At 37.2% G+C, this 18,112-nt stretch overlaps 1 protein-coding gene across 1 annotated transcript in view; it reads left to right on the forward strand.

Moving 5' to 3' along the window:
- Nucleotides 1–7,494: 7,494 nt before the first annotated feature.
- KCNH8 (potassium voltage-gated channel subfamily H member 8) overlaps nucleotides 7,495–18,112 on the forward strand; it is a gene marked incomplete at both ends in the record, with an annotated part of 182,167 nt that continues 171,549 nt past the window's right edge. Inside the window, one exon of the mRNA XM_084306762.1 lies at nucleotides 7,495–7,570. Coding sequence (XP_084162888.1) covers nucleotides 7,495–7,570 — 76 coding nt within the window. The remainder of the gene's footprint in view (nucleotides 7,571–18,112) is intronic.

An 18,112-nucleotide genomic window follows, 5' to 3' on the forward strand; every position in this document is an offset into this window, starting at 1 on the left:
AATTCTGTATCAATTGTTTCCCTAAATAACATTTTTGAAAGCAGAATAAATTATTGTTTTCCACTTATCCAGTTTAATCATTTTAAAACTGATGTATTTAGGAAGGAATTTGTGCTGTCTTTTAAATTATATTGTAATAATGGTGTTTGGAAAGTGATCATGCTAAACAAATTCCACTGCCAGGAAGTTTTAATGCTTATTTCCCAGTGTTCAGGGGATGTCTGTGTGTAAGCATGGTAGCATAATTTCTAATTAACTTCTGTGGGAGGAATCACTTTGTACATCTGCATGTAAGAAAATCATCCTCAAGACTTAAGAGCAAATCTGATATTTAGGGCTATGCTTGTGATTGTCTTTATTCAAAATGTCCTAATGTCTCCTTTACAAAAAGCTCCATGTCTTAAACTCTTAGGCTCAATTTTTCTTTTCTTTCTGTGCATTATACACTAAAAAAAAATAAATAAAATCTTTATACTCTGAATTTAAACAGATAAAATAATCCATTACCGCTTATTTTTCTTTATTAAAGTAGTTTTAAACTCCGCATCACAAACAGATGAAGTTTTGATATTCATACGAAGAATATTTCTAACAGTTACTTCTGTATTCACTTATTATTCAGAGGAGAGATTGGGGAAAAATAACAGTATTTGCCATTAGCATATGAACTGAAACAACATTATTTGAACTGTAGAATAAGCTACAAGATCTTTGTAGCTTTATATTCTAACGTCAGTATTACTCTCAATGTCACAGTGAGATAAAAAGACGTGATACATCTTCCATAGCCAGAAAATATACAAATAAGCTATTATACTGCTCTGTTTTTTTCTAAACCAAATTCTCTCTCTATTCTTAGTTTCTCACATAAGGAGAAAACTTGTTTCCATTTAGTTAACTATGAGGTTCATCTCCAGAAATATGATTTGTTATTTTTATAGGTTTAGGATTGATTTGGTTGTGTATTTTTGTTGTTATTGCTTTAGGTTCCATTAGAAACAAAAAACAAAACAAAACAAAAAAGATCAAAAATAAATATTGTCTCTTCATCTTTGGATTTTGATTTTATATGAAGAATTACAATTTCCCTTTAATGCTTTTCTTCTTTTTTTGAAGACATTTTAGAAACTAATCAACTAATGATGGAAAAATTCAGTGTCACATTTGAAATGTGGTTCCATAATTATCTAAACATTAACCAGACATCTCTTGGACGACATCTGCCAATTTTTGCCTAGCTTTATCAAATGCTTTGGTAAAATATGGTTCTTACACAAATGTTAAACATACATGCAGTCCTTGCACCTAAAGACTTTATTTTTCCATGTCATTCTGTTTAGCTAGACATCTAATTTTTGTTCTCCCTCTTAACCTTGTTCCTGGTGTTTTGTCCATCTTCTGCTGCTCAGCTTATATCCCATTTCCACTGAGTCTAATTCAGCTGGGCACAGAGGTTTATCAAGCAGGGATCCAACTTTCCCTTACCTCATCTGCTTCCCATTTGTGCTCATCCATTTCCTCTCATTTACAAATTGTCCCAAGCCAATTCCCTAATATAGGTCCTTTAATGCTCCATTTGAACTCCGTGAGTTGCTGCTTCATTTGCTGAGACTTCTCAGCTTGTATTTCTCCACCTCACTTGAATTTTGAAAATGGCTAGCTGAATATTTAAGTTGAAATGTTCTACAGAAAAATGCACTGTATGAAGCAGATTGACCCATTTGGCAAAAATTTATAAAACAGAAAATGTCTTAGAGTGGAAATTGCTGGCAGATATGTAGTTGCAAGTTTTCTATCGCCCACTTAATATATGAGTAGTTGTTACTGATTCAGACCAAGGGCCTATCTATGCCAATAACATTTCTCCACTGTGACTAACAGGAGATAGTGGGGGAAGAGCATGCTAGTGAGAAGAGTATTGCAACCTTTTTTCTTGCAAGCTCTCCCTAGCAATTTTGCTACTTTCTTATCCAGGGGTGGTATCTTTGTATTTAAACTTCAAATCAAACTGTCCCTCACTTGGCAGATCTTCAGTTACACAACTTTAAAAGAATAAAGTTCTATTGCTGGCTTATGCACAGTGGAAAACAAAAGGCCAGCATTTCTTTAAGCACAGTGGGTTAGGATAATACTCTTAACACATACCACTTCAGACTAAATTAGTCTGTTCATAGTAGGTGAATAGCAGGTTGTTATTCTTTGTCCTGTCCTAGTATTTTCAGACTCTCACATAGTTCCATTTTTATTTTTTTCCCATTGGAAGCCTGTGTTAATAAGTGGGTGGCAATTTCAAGCCCAAAAGTAAGCTGTATGCAGTCCTTTCTGATTGTTAATTTGATTTTTCACTAACAGTTTTCACTTGTATAATTGTAGCAGGTGAGTCGAGGTCGAACACTTATTATATCAGAGAAGCGAGCAGTAGGAAGCTCCTAACTCCTAATATTATGAGGTTATTCATGGGATAGTGGGATAAGTAAGAAACTTTGGAAAATGTGCTTCCAGTGAAATTATAAATGAAGAAAAGTTATACAACTATAACAAAAATATGCAAACAGCAGGATAATATGTTCTGTGTAAAACTCTCTGCCCATGCCCTGATTTCAGGGTAACTGGTGATGTCTAAGATTATACACTGCCTCAAAATGTAATATGTTATGCTGAATGTAGCTGGATAAGTGGAAAGAAGCATATAGCTGAGATATTTTACATACTGTTGAGTAATCTGAAGCAACAAATATTTTAGTTGTACTTGTGGTCTAAGCTGTAAGTCCAAAGACTGAATTTCACTCACAATATAGATGCTAGTAACAACACAAAGTGTAACAGCAAAGATATTAGTTTCCAGTCTCTCGGTTCTTATTATTGTTTTTCTAGAAATAAATTACAAATTTGGTTTAAAAAAAAAAAAAAAAAAAAAAAAAACACCACAATAGGCTGTTTATGACTATTCAGAGTTCCTAGTTTCCGTTTTGCTCAAATCTTGTGAAACAATTTTCCAGGACTTAAATACAAACTTCCAGTTGCTCATTCACCTCCTTGTTATATACTCTCAGCTGTTCTGTCCCTGCTTTCCTAAACTTCTTGTTCTTGATTCACTAAAACTTCAACCTTCTAAATTAGTATGCTTTGAACTATTCCAGGCTTAATTCTTCAGTGCTTTGCAGCTAACTCTGAAGTTAAGTACCAGGCACTAAGGAGGATTACTCTTGTGAGTAAAGTGTAGTAGAATATACCAAAGTCAAGTGGAAAATAAGATGTTACATTTCAGTGTTTCTTCTTCTGTCATTTAATGCTTTTCACTGTGTATCATTTTTGGAAACTATTATGTCAATTCTAGCACAGAAAATTTAGTGGGTGTTTCTGTGATATCACAGAATCACAGAATTTTCTAGGTTGGAAGAGACCTCAAGGTCATCGAGTCCAACCTCCAACCTAACGCTAACAGCCCTCCACTAAACCATATCCCTAAGCTCTACATCTAAACGTCTTTTGAAGACTTCCAGGGATGGTGACTCCACCACTTCCCTGGGCAGCCTGTTCCAGTGTCTAACAACCCTTTCAGTGAAGAAGTTCTTCCTAACATCTAACCTAAAACTCCCCTGGCTCAACTTAAGCCCATTCCCCCTCGTCCTGTCACCAGGCACGTGGGAGAACAGACCAACCCCCACCTCGCTACAGCCTCCCTTGAGGTACCTATAGAGAGCGATAAGGTCGCCCCTGAGCCTCCTCTTCTCCAGGCTGAACAAGCCCAGCTCCCTCAGCCGCTCCTCGTAGGACTTCTTCTCCAGGCCCCTCACCAGCTTCGTCGCCCTTCTCTGCACCCGCTCAAGCACCTCGATGTCCTTCTTGTAGCGAGGGGCCCAAAACTGAACACAGTACTCGAGGTGCGGCCTCACCAGAGCTGAGTACAGGGGGACAATCACCTCCCTAGCCCTGCTGGTCACACTGTTCCTGATACAAGCCAGGATGCCGTTGGCCTTCTTGGCTACCTGAGCACACTGCTGGCTCATATTCAGCCGACTATCCACCATCATTCCCAGATCCTTCTCTGCCTGGCAGCTCTCCAACTACTCATCTCCCAGCCTGTAGCTCTGCTTGGGGTTATTGCGCCCCAGGTGCAGGACCCGGCACTTGGCCTTGTTGAACTTCATGCAGTTGACCTCAGCCCATCGGTGCAGCCTATCCAGATCCTCCTGCAGAGCTTTCCTACCCTCAAGCAGATCAACACACGCACCTAACTTGGTGTCATCTGCGAACTTACTGAGGGTGCACTCGATGCCCTCGTCCAGATCATCGATGAAGATATTAAAGAGGACCGGCCCCAGCACCGAGCCCTGGGGGACGCCACTAGTGACTGGCCTCCAACTGGACTTGGCTCCATTCACCACGACTCTTTGGGCCCGGCTATCCAGCCAGTTTCTAACCCAGCGAAGCGTGCGCCAGTCCAAGCCAAGAGCAGCCAGTTTCTTGAGGAGAAAGCTGTGGGAGACGGTGTCAAAAGCCTTGCTGAAGTCAAGGTAGACCACATCCACAGCCTTTCCCTCATCCACCCAGCGCGTCACTCTGTCATAGAAGGAGATCAGGTTCGTCAGGCATGACCTGCCTTTCATAAAGCCATGCTGACTGGGCCTGATCACCTGCTTCCCCTGCAATTGCTGCATGATGACTCTCAGGAGGATCTGCTCCATGAGCTTTCCTGGCACTGAGGTCAAACTGACAGGCCTGTAGTTTCCCGGGTCTGCCCTCCGGCCCTTCTCGTTACTGCTTGTTCATGGTACATACCTGTACATAGCCAATTCATAATAGTATGTCATGACCACATATGTTTGTTAAGCAAGAAACTTCCCTCTTTCCTGAAGATCTCACAGAGCTGACAAGGCCTTCAGCTGCTTCTTATAAATAAGTTAGTATTGGTCCCTCCTCTTGTGCATCACTGTCTTCATTGCTGGTAATGCTTTCTCTGCCATCATCTACTTCTCACTTGCCACCACCTTCTCTTGGACAGTAGTGGTTTTTTGCCTTTTTTTTTTAATATATATATATATATATATATATATAAAAAATTGTAATTTGTGCTTATAATTATCTACATGAAAAATATCAGATAACTTCTCTGGCAGCTATCCACCCTTCTGGGGATATGCTTTTATGGTATAGCTACTTTTGTTCCAGAAAGACACACTCCTTCCGCCACTGTCCAAATCAGTTGTTAAGAAATATCAGTGAACTTTTTTTAAAGCTCTAAACTTACTGAAGTATGTCACAGATCCCTCAAAACATATCATGATGTTTACATCTTATACTGTGAATTAGGAAGTACAATATTATCTACTTATGAACTGCCAGAGTTATTAGCAATTTGATGCCCTTGGAATTTTTTTCCCTTTTGCAATATTTTTGGTGAGTCAGAATTGAGAAATGTATTTCTCTTTAAATGTATGCAGGTTATTATCTTCTGTCTGCCTGCACTAAGATCGAGGAAAATACTCCTTTCACCCTCACTGCATCCCTAATTAAGTGGGTGTTTGGGGCAGGTCATAGAAGAAAAATACGAATTAGAACACAACTACAACACACAGGCTACAATGCATGCTATCCCCTTTGCAGATGTCAAAGGTTCACACTTGCCTTGATGTTGCTGAGCAGTTACACAAGTGAAAAATCTGATCATGCTCTTCTGGACTTTGTAAGTGTTGGAACAGGCTTTATTTTACCAGTGGGAGTATTCTGTACCTCTTACAAAACCTAGATACTAGTAGTGTGTTACCTGACAGTGAGACTAAGTGGCAAGCTACAAAGATAAATTAATATCAGAGCTATGCTTATGGAGAACTGCAGGACATGAAAATGTTTTTGAATGGCAGTAATTGTTATTTTTATTTTTCACTATTAAAAAATAATTTTAAGGAGAAAACTAGTAATTCTAATGGAAGTAAAAGCTTGAAGCCTGCCATGAATATGAAGCTAATTATTTAATTAAGAAACTGCTACTAATGTGAGCATTTGAAGAATTCCACAGTAATAGTGACTATAAGACTATAAGGCAGTCTTCATTCTTATATGCCACAGCTGAAAACTGAGCTGAGAGCTCTTGATTAACTATTTCATGCAGACTTCCAATACAAGGTTATTTAGAGATACTCATGTGATTTCAGTAAAATACTATGGTGTTCTTCAAAGCCAAGGTGGGTTTACCACGGGTAGGCTTTGATGTATGGATTTTATAGCATTTTCCACGGTGGTGGTGGTTTCTTAGGTGCCTTTTTTGGTTTGTTTTAATCTGTTATAAAAGGAAGACCTCTTTGTCTGTCTCTGTCTGTCTCTCTCTATGCTGTATGCTTATGCTGAATAGTGGGAATTAGTCCCAGTAGGAGAAAGGGAGAATAATCAAATCTGAAAGAGCATAAATAAAAATAGCAATACCATAAAACAGCGAAAAGACCAACATGCAATTTGCAATGCACATTGAGTTTGTAGAGTAGGGAGTGTGTTCTCATACTTTCTTTCCAGGCTCCTGGGGTCCTGAAAGCATGAGGAGAAACCTTTTTACCATTTCACTTACTGTAGTAGCTAGCACTGTACCTTGGCATATTATCGGGTATCTTGGTATCAGCCTGAGGAAATCACTCATTGCTGTGGAATCAGTTTGTGTGTCTGGTGCTTAACTTTTATCTTTGTATGTCCTCCTTTCCTCTCCCTCGACTTAACCCATTAGACCTTCTGGGCTATGTCTCCATTCTCTCTGGTCACAAAAAGGAGTATATTCCTTCCTGGAATTTTTTTTTTTAGGGAGGAATTTCTAAAACATGATTGAGGAAATACACACAATAACTCTGAAAAAGCCTATCCCCATATTTTAATAAAAAGTCTCAACGTGCACATGACTTAGACCACATACATGCCTGATAAAACAGTCTCCATATTCTAGTTTCCTCTCTAATGGACACCTCCAGGCGCTATACATGTCAATGCCGCCTAAGTATTATCCCGTGATATTACTCAGAAAGCGGGGTGCTCATGCTTCAAGCCTAGCCTTCCCCCCCGCGTTGTCTGCTAGAGCTGAGAACCGGACGGTTCAGGCCGGGCTGAGGCCCGGAGGAAGGCTCGGCAGCGCCGGGGCGGCGGCTCTTCCTGCGGTGCTCCAGTCGCAGGTGGATGCAGGTTGCTCTTCCCCCATCCTCAGCCCTCCTTCCCGCGGCCTCTCCGCAGGAGGCGAGGAGAGGGGACCCGGGCGGTGCCCGGGGGGCTCCGTGGTCGCCCCGCCCGGTTGCGGGGGCCGGCGGGACCGGGAGCTGCCGAGCGGGGGACTCCCGGCGCCGGGGGCGGCGCGGCGACGGCGGCATCCCCATCCTCCTCCTCCCCCTCCCTCTCTCCCCATCCTTTTCTCCCTCCCTCCGCCTCCTTCCTCTCTTCCCCCGGGCGCCCTCTGCACTTTCTTCTCGAACCACCCTCGTAGGCAAACTTTGATGGGGAACCTCGCACCGCGCTGGAAAAATGCCGGTTATGAAGGGATTACTGGCACCCCAGAACACCTTCCTTGACACCATCGCCACCCGGTTTGACGGCACACGTGAGTCCGGGCTGGGGCAGTGGGCTCAGGAAAGGGGCTGTAGGGAGGGCACCGTTTGTACAATGGGAGCCTCCTGCCTCCCATCGGATGATAGGAGCCTTCTGCCTCTTCGGAAGGGGTTTTCTTGGTACCAGAAGTCTGCAAGGAGGAGAGTGAGGCTAGGCAGCTCCTAGCCTCTCCTACTCTCCTGCCTGGCTTATCCTCAGCTTTTCAGGTGAGGAGGATGCTCGGTCCTTTCTCCTCCCGGCCCCCTGCGTGGGGGCTGGTGCCGGCAGCCGAGCTGCAGCTGGAGCTGGGATCGCTGTAGGAAAGTTATGTTCTGGGCTGGGGCTTCTCCTCCTGGGCACCGGAGAGGCTGCGGGGAAAAAACAGGTTTCAGAACCTGGGCAGGGCTCTGTCAGGAGGTTAGGGGATTTTTTTTCCCTCTCCTCCCCCCCTCCCCCTCCACCCCCCCCCAAACATCACCCTGAAAGCTGACTCCCTGTAGAACAGGTTCAGCAGCGGCACAGCAGGAGCTGCAGAAGGTTGTTGAGAAAGAAAGCACGGAAAAGCCCTTCAGCGGCAGTGTTCGGCTGCAGCACCGCGGACAGGGCCCGGCGGGGCAGCAGCGCCGCTCCGCGCCCCACAGCGCCCTGCTCCGCCCGCGGCGCTCTGCTTCGTCGCGCTCAGCGGCTCCCCGGCAAGGAGCTGCCCCCGCTGCTGGAAGTTGGCTTGCCGTAGGGTTAGAAGTTGTCTGTCTTGAGTTTTGCTGCTTCTTTAATGGGGCTTTTTTTTTTTTATTTTTTTTTTTATTTTTTTTTTAGTAAAGAAAAATTGGACTTTGGAAGATTCCTTTTAAACAAATAAATCTAGAGATCCAAAGTAAAAGAAAAAACAAACAGTGGTTTTGAGTTACTCTCAGTACTTTCCTGACTGAAAACGTTGTGATCTAACTGTTTTGGTACCTTATTGTTTATGTCTCTTGGCATTTTCTCAGTGGTTCAATTAGGGTGTGATTAAGACACTGAGCTATTGATAAGTTGTAAAGTATCAAGAAAATATGTGGCCACTGAAATCAATTGTAGAGAAACATAGAACTGTGTTACAACTGCTCTGCTAGTCTGAGGACATGTAGCTAATTGTGATTCAGGGTGTATGTAATTGGTACTTGATTATAAAGCAATCCCTCTTAAGACTACTTAGATGTACCTTTAAATTCCTTTAAATAAGACTCGAAGTCTTTTCCCTTCACCTCTCCGCTTTTTTTATTTCTCTAAATCACATGGGTATTATTTTCTGCGTATTGAAGCATGACACTCTAATACGAGTTTTGTTGCTGGTACTGTTATTTGCCAGAAAAGTAGTTCTTACCTGCTTTGTGCTCAGGACCCTCCCCCCTTTCAATGGCTTCATTTCAAAGGACAGAGCCTATGAGCTGTACACACAAACATTTCACCAATTCCCTTTACTTCTAAAGAGATCCAATTGACAACAAACAACATTAATGATGATGTGCAGCTGTTTTACTTCAAAAACAACAAAAAATTAGAAAAATGTCTAGTCTTTGTGTTCTCAGTGACACAAACGGAGAAGTGTGGCAGGAAGTCTATTACTTAGCTGATTTCTATGAGCAAATTTAACTGCTTTCTTTAAGCAATAATTCCACCAATCTTCATAGTGTCAGCTGGGCCAATCTTTTCTTAAGCAACAGAAAACAGGGCCCATTGTCCTTACAAATCTGTAATGCTAATAGCTGATCTACTTTTTCATATATTGTATTAGAAAAATAATATAATTAGGTATTTATGTACCTCAAGAAAAATATAACACATCATGTTTTTATGTGTTATGTGTTGCTTTGTAAGTAGAAATTCAAAATATGGCATAAATATTAAACAAGCCTAATCTAGAACTTATAACTATTGTGTAACTATTCACACAAGAAATATTCACAGAAGTTCACAAAGGAAGACTTCTTATTAGCTACACAATCAGACATAATAAAGATAATAGAAGTTGTGGAGGATGACACTATTCTGTGGAAAATCAATGTGACTCTGAATCTACTTAATAACATCTCTTTTAGAGGGCTAGGGTAAAAAAAAGAATCAACTTAATGTGCCTAAAGTCTTCTTTTGAAATGAAGTTATGTAAATCAATTTACATCATAATTACACTTAAAATCTTCAGAAACAGATCATCTCCTTTATTGCTTTGATATGTTTTTTTCATGAAACAGATGGATTTAAATATAAAAATATGTATTCTTTAAGTGACAAGATTTATTTATTTTATTTATTCTCAAATAAAGAAAAGTAGTTTTGCAAAAATTATATACTTATATGAGCATCAGGAGGATACAACAAAACACATTTTTTTTTTTGTTTAAATTGTCTTGGTGGTAGTACTGAGGTTGTTCAGGTGGCTAAAGCTAAGAGTAATAATGATGGCTAATCCTCACAGGATTCTGTCCCATGTATTGCCAGTTTTATAGGTGATATAGAAATATATTCCTATGAAAGGAATATATGGCATAAGGATAAATGGCACTCAACCTGGGACTGTTTCATAAACTGCTTTGACCTTCCACACAATGATGTTTAGTGTTAAAATACAGTTTTGTGTCAAAAGGCTTTTTGTTTTGTTTTAACATAGTCTGTAGTTAACAGACCTCCTTTCATTTTAAGCCTCTGGGAAGGATATATTATGTTGTCATCAGTGATAGACTAATCCACCAATGCATCTTTAATCCAGAAGAGGGATAATTCTAATTCTGGGCAACAGTGCAAGAAAGGATTCCAGATAATATTAGAAAATATTCTTTGCTTTCTACAGAACTTTTCAAAAATTCATTCAAATAAGTCTTTCAATTTTACTATTGCTATCTAATTAGCAATTATAAATTGCATTATTTATAAACTGCAAATATCAAAAAAAGCCTAGATAACGGAACTGTTTGACAGTTATTTCATCTGTCCAGAATTCTCAGAGCAGTTGTTTTATATTGTTATACACATATTACAAATACATATGCTTTACATGTCAAAACAGTGCTAGACAAAGATTAATGTTGGAGTTAACTCCTGGATATTCAGGATGTCACAGAGATCTACATCTGCAAAGTTGCCATTACCTGCATTGCGTACATGGTAGAACAATATTAAGGATCTATATATCTGAATTTTCTTGGCAGAGCTCTTGGATCTGTTTATGTGCTATTATAATTTCACCTTCTTACAACTCTGAACTATTTTTCGTGTTCTTGACATTGGAGTTGAAGTCAATGTTTTCTCAAAGGGCTATTTTATTTTATTTTTTCCCTTGATAACCAACCACAAGATCATCTAAATGTTTTTTGCCCCTTCTGTTAGAAAAGGGTTTATGTGGTAATTGCTCTCTAAGGAGAAGAAAACAAACAAACCACACTATCAAATGGATAGTGTTTTTTTTTTTTATATATATAAATATATGTATGTTTATATTTTTTCCAGATTTACCATATAAAATACTGCTTTCAAGTGTTCAAATATGTCATGTATATGGTTATAATTAAAACTCAAAATATTATGCTTGTAAATGTCTGAAATTAATAATTAAAACTTTTGAATGGAAAATTTAGGTGTTTTTGATTCTCATCCTAATTTAGGTTAAGAAAACCATTCAGAAATGGTTGCATGGTATGAAATTCTCTATTACACTTTTTTAACGTTTGTATGTGTGTTCATTTTATATTTGTATATAATCCCTATGTATTATTTCAGTAGGTAAATCCACACAAGAGGTGGTTGTTTCTGCAAATTTGTGATGCTTACTCAGTGAGCAAAGCTAACAGATGACTTCATCATTTTGTGTGTGTGTATGTATAAATATATGTAAACTAATAGTGATTTTGTATATGGTTATATTATAAAATGACTGAAGTTCTATAATTATCTCTTGTCTATCAAATATATTCAGTTTCCAAATTGTGTACTTCCACATCCTTATTATAACAATTTCATATGATAACTATAATACGATCATGCTGAGTTAATTCCTTCTTGCTCACTGTCAGTGGTGATAAATTTGATAATTCCTTATTTGTAGAACGACTTCTAAGTTCCATTTTGTTTTCCAATTGAAAATTTACTCAAAGATAAAATAGTGGAACTTTGCAAATGAACAGCAATTTTCATAATACGTTTATGTCCTTACCAATTGCATAGTTTCAGTTTTCCAGTTGCTTTAGTCAACCCTAGGAGGGCTTGAAAGGTACTTGATGGAAACATACAAATTAAGTATATCAAAAGTGGTGTTGGTGTGTTTCCACCATCACTGTGGGTTTCCACCACATTGTCTCTTTTGAATAAACCATGGTTGGTACAGAACTAAAAGCTGGTGTATATGATGTTATTCCCAGATTGCAGCTCATTTACATCCCTTCCTCCTTCTCTTCTTCACCATCATTTGATTTCTATCTCATTAAAAATAAATTATTAAAAAAAAAAAAAAAAGAAGGCTAATATCTGCCATGTTGACACAAGATATAGACATTTTCCAATACTCTGTAATCAAATCTCTAGACTAGACAATATGATACTTAATCATAACATCATTATTATAAGAAATTCAGAGGCCACTTCTTGACTAGTGCTACCATGGAGTGTTACTAGTGCTACTAGTGCTACCTAGGAGTTTTCTACCAAATGAACGGAAGGAATTGAAACAGTGTCAAGTGTAGGGAAGCAACAGTTGAACAGTGGAGGACGTTATTGATCAAAATCTATGATTAGAGTGGTTCACCTAAAAAAAAAAAAAAAAAAAAAAAAAAAAAGAGAGAGAGAGAGACCAGACAAATGAAAGACTTGAACTATGAAAATCATTGATTAATGCCAAAGGCTTCCAAATGGTGACAGTGGAAAAGCTGGTGAGCTGTCTGTCCCCTCTCACTCTGAAGGAGTGAAGGTGTAGTGAAAGATGGTCTAGTTCTTTCTGACACAGATGCAATTAGTTGGCATGAGGGAAATTTCCAAAGCTATTATTCCCTAAACATTCGTTTGTTCTTTTCTTAAGCAGACTACTCTGCCCTTTTGCTTATATTCTTGGACAGGTAAAATAATGTCTTGTTTTGAACAAATCATATATTTGTCACTACAAAAATATGCTGTCAATGCAGGAAAAGATCTTTCTTGTGTTTTGCCCAGAGCACAAAGAAAGCAAATACTTTTCTTTCTGTAAGACACAATCCATGGTGTATCTCACTGTAGCCCTGTTACTTTAAAAATAAATAAATAAATAAATAAAAATAAAGTGATTTTGAATAGAACCCAGTGTCAGATGTTGGAATCTGTGTTGTGCTGTTGCTCTTCACTGAAAGTAACAGAAACTAGACTAAGCAGCTATTCAAAAAATATATTCCTCTTCTGTCTGCACAAGTGTTGGGGCTGAAGAACTCATAATCTAAGACTTATTTTGGATGATTTTTGCTCATGGTAACTTCAGATTCTAACTTCAGCTGAAGTTGGACATTAAAGACTGAATTGTGAAGAGATTTAGAGGTATCTTAAGACCATATTTCTTAACTAGTTCTTGTATTAAGGAACTAGTTCAATAAAACAATTGTGCAGGTGCCATTTAAAAATTAAAATCTGAGTTAGTGATTTATGATTTTAAAGAATATGTTTTATTCAATTAGTATGTTATTGCTGGAGAAAATATTAATGCGTTTGAATTGTCAGGTAGTGGTCTATCTTTTCACAGATAGAAAGTTAGAAAAATATCACTGCAGGACATGCATTCAGAAAGCTGTGTAATTCATTAAGTGAACTAAAATACCTTTAAGTCTAAGGTTAATGTTTATTAAAAGAAAGTTAGACTAGTAGCATACATTTTGTTTCAGATATAAATATAAAATCTGTATTTGAATTCAAGACGAACATTAGAAATGTAATAGTGGAAGGGTCATTAAATAAGGGATTTTATTTTTTTTTTCCTGAATAATACAAGAATATTATCCTCAGTATTATTTCTGAGTGGGATTTTACATATAAGCCTAATAAAACTGACATTCGGTTTTGCTCTCGCTGCATTGTGTGTTTGAAGTGACATATATTTGAATGAATATTACTTTGTTAATGGATTACAGAAGAAACTCTTTAGGGGGTTTCAAACCTTATAAGATTTTTCAGAATTCCAACTAGAGTTAGTTACTCTGTAAATCTATTTATTTTTTCCTGTTCTAAATGTATGGCACTATTTTCTTCTCTGATAAATACGGAAATAAAATTATCTTGTTTTAATATTGCATTTTTACGTTCAACATATATTTTATTCTGTTTATATTTTGTTTATGCATTCCCATTCTCTTTGGGTATAAAGTAAATGTGTTCAGAGTAGAGTTCAGAGCAAAAGAACAATATAAATAGACTAAAAATATTGCATCAAGCACAGGTGGACTCCTTACCAAATATGGTATATATGCATGAATGTATAATAGGTCTGGAAATAGATTCTGTTCTGATGTAATGCATTTTTTTTAAAGAAATATACATCACTTGTATTGCATTATCTGTGTCCTGAAAAAGGTAAACAATTGCTACAAGAGTAGCAGTTTTTACAAGCTAGTTTAATTTATCATGATGTATTAAAATGACCATGAATAAAGAACAACTACAGAACAACTCTCTCCCAAAGTAATGTTTTTTCCTGCCCACTCAATCTGAAAATAAATAAATAAATAGTGAAGATAAGAATAGGGGGCAGGGAGAAAGAAAGGAAAAGGAGAAGAAATAAATAAACAAACAAAACATTCTCAACTGCAGACAGAAGAGAGACTTCCTTGACAGTATAAGAACATTCTTTTGGAGTTTCTCTTTGCTAAGTGCTTCAGGATCCCTATGTTTCCAAGGAATGATAATAGCATTCAGATGCTTTGGAGCAGGTGTTGTTCTTAAAATACTGGTGTATTCAACATTGAAGTCAACTTTAAATATCTTCTGAGCATGCCTAAACTAATGCTAACTAATGCTGGTCATCATTTCAATCATTTCAAGAACAGCCAAAGCCATAATTGTATTACGGAAAAAACACTTAGACGAAGGACTTGTTTTAAGAAACGTGGTACATTATCTTGTGATGTTGAGATGATTTGCCTCTTTTCAAGTAAGGGGAGGAATTATTGGTCATTAGAAATTTATTCCGGTGATATTTGAAATTTGGACTTCCATGAGAAGTGTTCAGGTACAAGTTTTGCCATGGATTTTGCACATCCTTGCCAATAGTTTTTAACGTGTTCACAACTAAAATCTGTCTCTTTCTTAGAGTGGCTGGACCTATATCCCCCTGAATTCACTGAAGTTGTACCTAGGTAAATGTGTGAGGAGTCTGGCCCAAGATCTTGATTAAACTTTTTAATTATGACCTTAACTATTCTTAATTTTTCTAGTGAAGACATTCTAAAAGTATTTATGCACTAAGTACAAATCTTTTCCTTAGTGCTTACTGCAAAACAGAAATACTAAAACTTGCCTGTCTTTCAGATAATATTGATTTATATACTTTTAACAACTGAACAGGAAATACTCTTTTATAATTCACAGTATTTAAAAAAAGAGTTAAAAGAATCTAGCACAGCTTTTAATAGAGAAAATTACTTATAGATCCAACAAATGGGCGGGGGGAAAAAAAAAAAGGATAATCTGTTGTCACAAAATAATTCCATAACTTTATTTCTTTTAATAAAAGGATTGCTAATAAAAATGTAAGTATGTTCATACACTGAGTCTGGGTTAGGCTGGCTAGGGAAAAAAAAAAATCACGACATGATGTAACATTTCTTTAATAATGGCCTTTAATCATTATTTTTTAATTTTACCATAAAGAAAAATTAATGTAAGAGATCTTGTTAACTATGAAGAAAGCAATTTTCACTGTTTAGATGTATTTCCTTTGGGAAGATGAGACAGTTTTGAGACATTTATTATACAAAGCTGTAATTGTTCCCCAATGAAGAGAGAAAAACTTCCAGTGTGTCTGTACTGAGATCAGTTTTTCTCCAGGCATTAGTTATGACTGCTAGGAGTCTAGATTCTGGCTCTTAGGACTTTCAAAGGCTGAAAGTTGCTAGGGTTATTTTGCTTTTTCTTTAAGTTAAAATAACAGAAATAGAGATTTATCTGGACATCATGGATGTAATACTTAGTACTACAGCTTTTGTTTTGTGCCCTTTTCATTTTGCCTTTCATCTCCCTCAATAACTTCTGGTATGTGACTAGACATACTTTCTTATTCCAAATGTATAAAAGAGAGCTTATAACTTAGTCATTTTGTCATTTATTTGATTTTTAGAATCCCAAAATTGTCCTAATGCAAATAGCTTGTGGTTTTTGTTGTTGTTGTGTTGTTTTCTTAAATGTCAGATGAATCCTGTGATAAGTATATATAAATTGTGTCTTTTCTTGCATCTTGGAATTAGCAATGAAAAGAAATATAATGGGAATACTGCGTTGTTTAAGATGGAAATAACTTTGTAAGGAAAACAAGATTCTCTGTGGAACATTGAACAACTTCTTTGGTGTGTAAAAAAACTTTAACAAGACAATATAAATAGTATATCAGCAATAAGTTGATTTTATTTTATTTTTAAAGCTCCAGATGGAAATACACAATATCATAATCTATGACTTTGTTCTTAATATATGGATTAAGCTTATGAGGTGATTGGACAGTCATTGCATTTACTAAACTGGATTTCTCTTTATTGAGCTGAAAAGTTATGATGCTAGCCAATCTGTAGGCAGTAATAATGACTAGGAGTTTGGACATTTTCTTTTCCACCTCAAGAGCAGAGGGAAGCATGTACCTCTTGAAACCTGACCTTATGGAAAAACATTAGCCATTTCAATAAGTATATGGAAAAGTATAGCTAAGAGACATTGATGTAAGAGGTTGAACTGCACATTTGCTTGAGTTTTCTCAAATTCAGCAGAAGATTTTGGCTCTTCCAATACTACCTTGAAGATTATGGATGTGACAGTGGTTAGAGCACACTACACTCCCTACATCTGTTTGAGCAACAAATTCTTGCCTGGAACTAGACAGACATATGCCTTGCAATTGTACTATATCACTGTACTATAGACATATGGTTATATAGTGCAGTAGACATATGTTGCATTGTACTAGATTGAATACTTCTCTAAGGAGAAGGCAGGTAGGCAGACATCAACTACATGACCTCACTGTAGTGCATTCTGAGGCAAAAGCTTGAGGATTTATTCTCTGCACGCTTAGAGGTGTGGTAAAAGCCTTTTCCAAAATTTCAACTGGTAGGATTTGCATCCAAGTATTTTCAATAGCTTTGAGATCCATATAAGAATTTGTCACTTTTCTGTCTTTGAATCTGTGATTTTTATCTTCAAATTCATTATAAATTACAAATAATTATTTTTGAATCTGCAGCCAGTATCCATGTGACAGATAATAATTTTGAAAAAAAAAAAAAAAACAGACTATCCTCCTTTAAAATGTATTAAAAATATTTAGAAAAAATAAGTTATAAGTGACCTTAAGTAAATAATTGATTCCATAAATTTTACTTACAGTATGAACTGAAGCTACAATTGATTTGCAGAGGAGGGTGTAGTCTTGTGTGGTAAAGCATACAGGTCATATTTAGCCAAGAAAGAGAAAAGGATGGAGCAGCTGCTAAGACATTGTGATTGACTGGTGGGATTGCTGAGTGAACAGTGGGGTAGAGCTTTGGAATGAACTAAATGGCAGTAGCACTGTGGGAAGCTTGAATTCTGTTCAGAATATAGCACAGGAAATGCTACTGTAAATGAGTATGGTCATGAGAGTATTAAATGTATTGTCTTCTCAGGGTTGTGGTCCTCCTTAGTTATATGATGGAAAGCTATCCTGGTAGTCTTGGGTGTCAATGTGTCTCCAGTATTTTCTTAGTAAATGTTTAGCCACTAAAACCAGAGAATTAAAAATCTTCATTTTGACATGTTGATTCTAGCTAATGCATGTGGGGGAAGGAAGCAACTAAGAAATAAGTAGTTGACTTGGTGAAAAAATACTAAAAAAAAAATGACTATAGCAACTTGAATTATATATTAAAAAAAAAAAAAAAAAAGAGGGGAAAAAAAAGGGAAATAAAGGGAAGGAGGAACAGGATTACAGGATTTGGGGGTTGGGGGTAGAAGGGGATGGAGTGGGGGGTGGGTGTCTGTGTTTTGTTTTAACTTATTTTGTCTGTGCATGGATGACTGGATAGCATATGATCTTTGTTTTCCATAAATTTACATATAGAATGTCTGAAATACTTATTTTTTTTCCCCACCACCTCCGGTTCAGTTCAGCACTCTTCCAGTTTCTTATAATGGGTTGGAAAATAACACAGACTAAAAACTGATGGAGATATATCTTAAATATATCAGGAATTGTTTCTCTGTTGTCGCTTGTAAACTTTCTTCTATTTTTTAACTGTGTTTTAGATTCTATGAACAACAATATTCTTAATTTGTATAATATATAGAAAATGAGATCTTAGTTTTTTATTTTTGTTGTGTTTTGTTTTTC

Source organism: Netta rufina, assembly GCF_964035555.1.
Source record: "Netta rufina genome assembly, chromosome: 2".
In the NCBI taxonomy this organism is placed as follows: domain Eukaryota; kingdom Metazoa; phylum Chordata; class Aves; order Anseriformes; family Anatidae; genus Netta; species Netta rufina.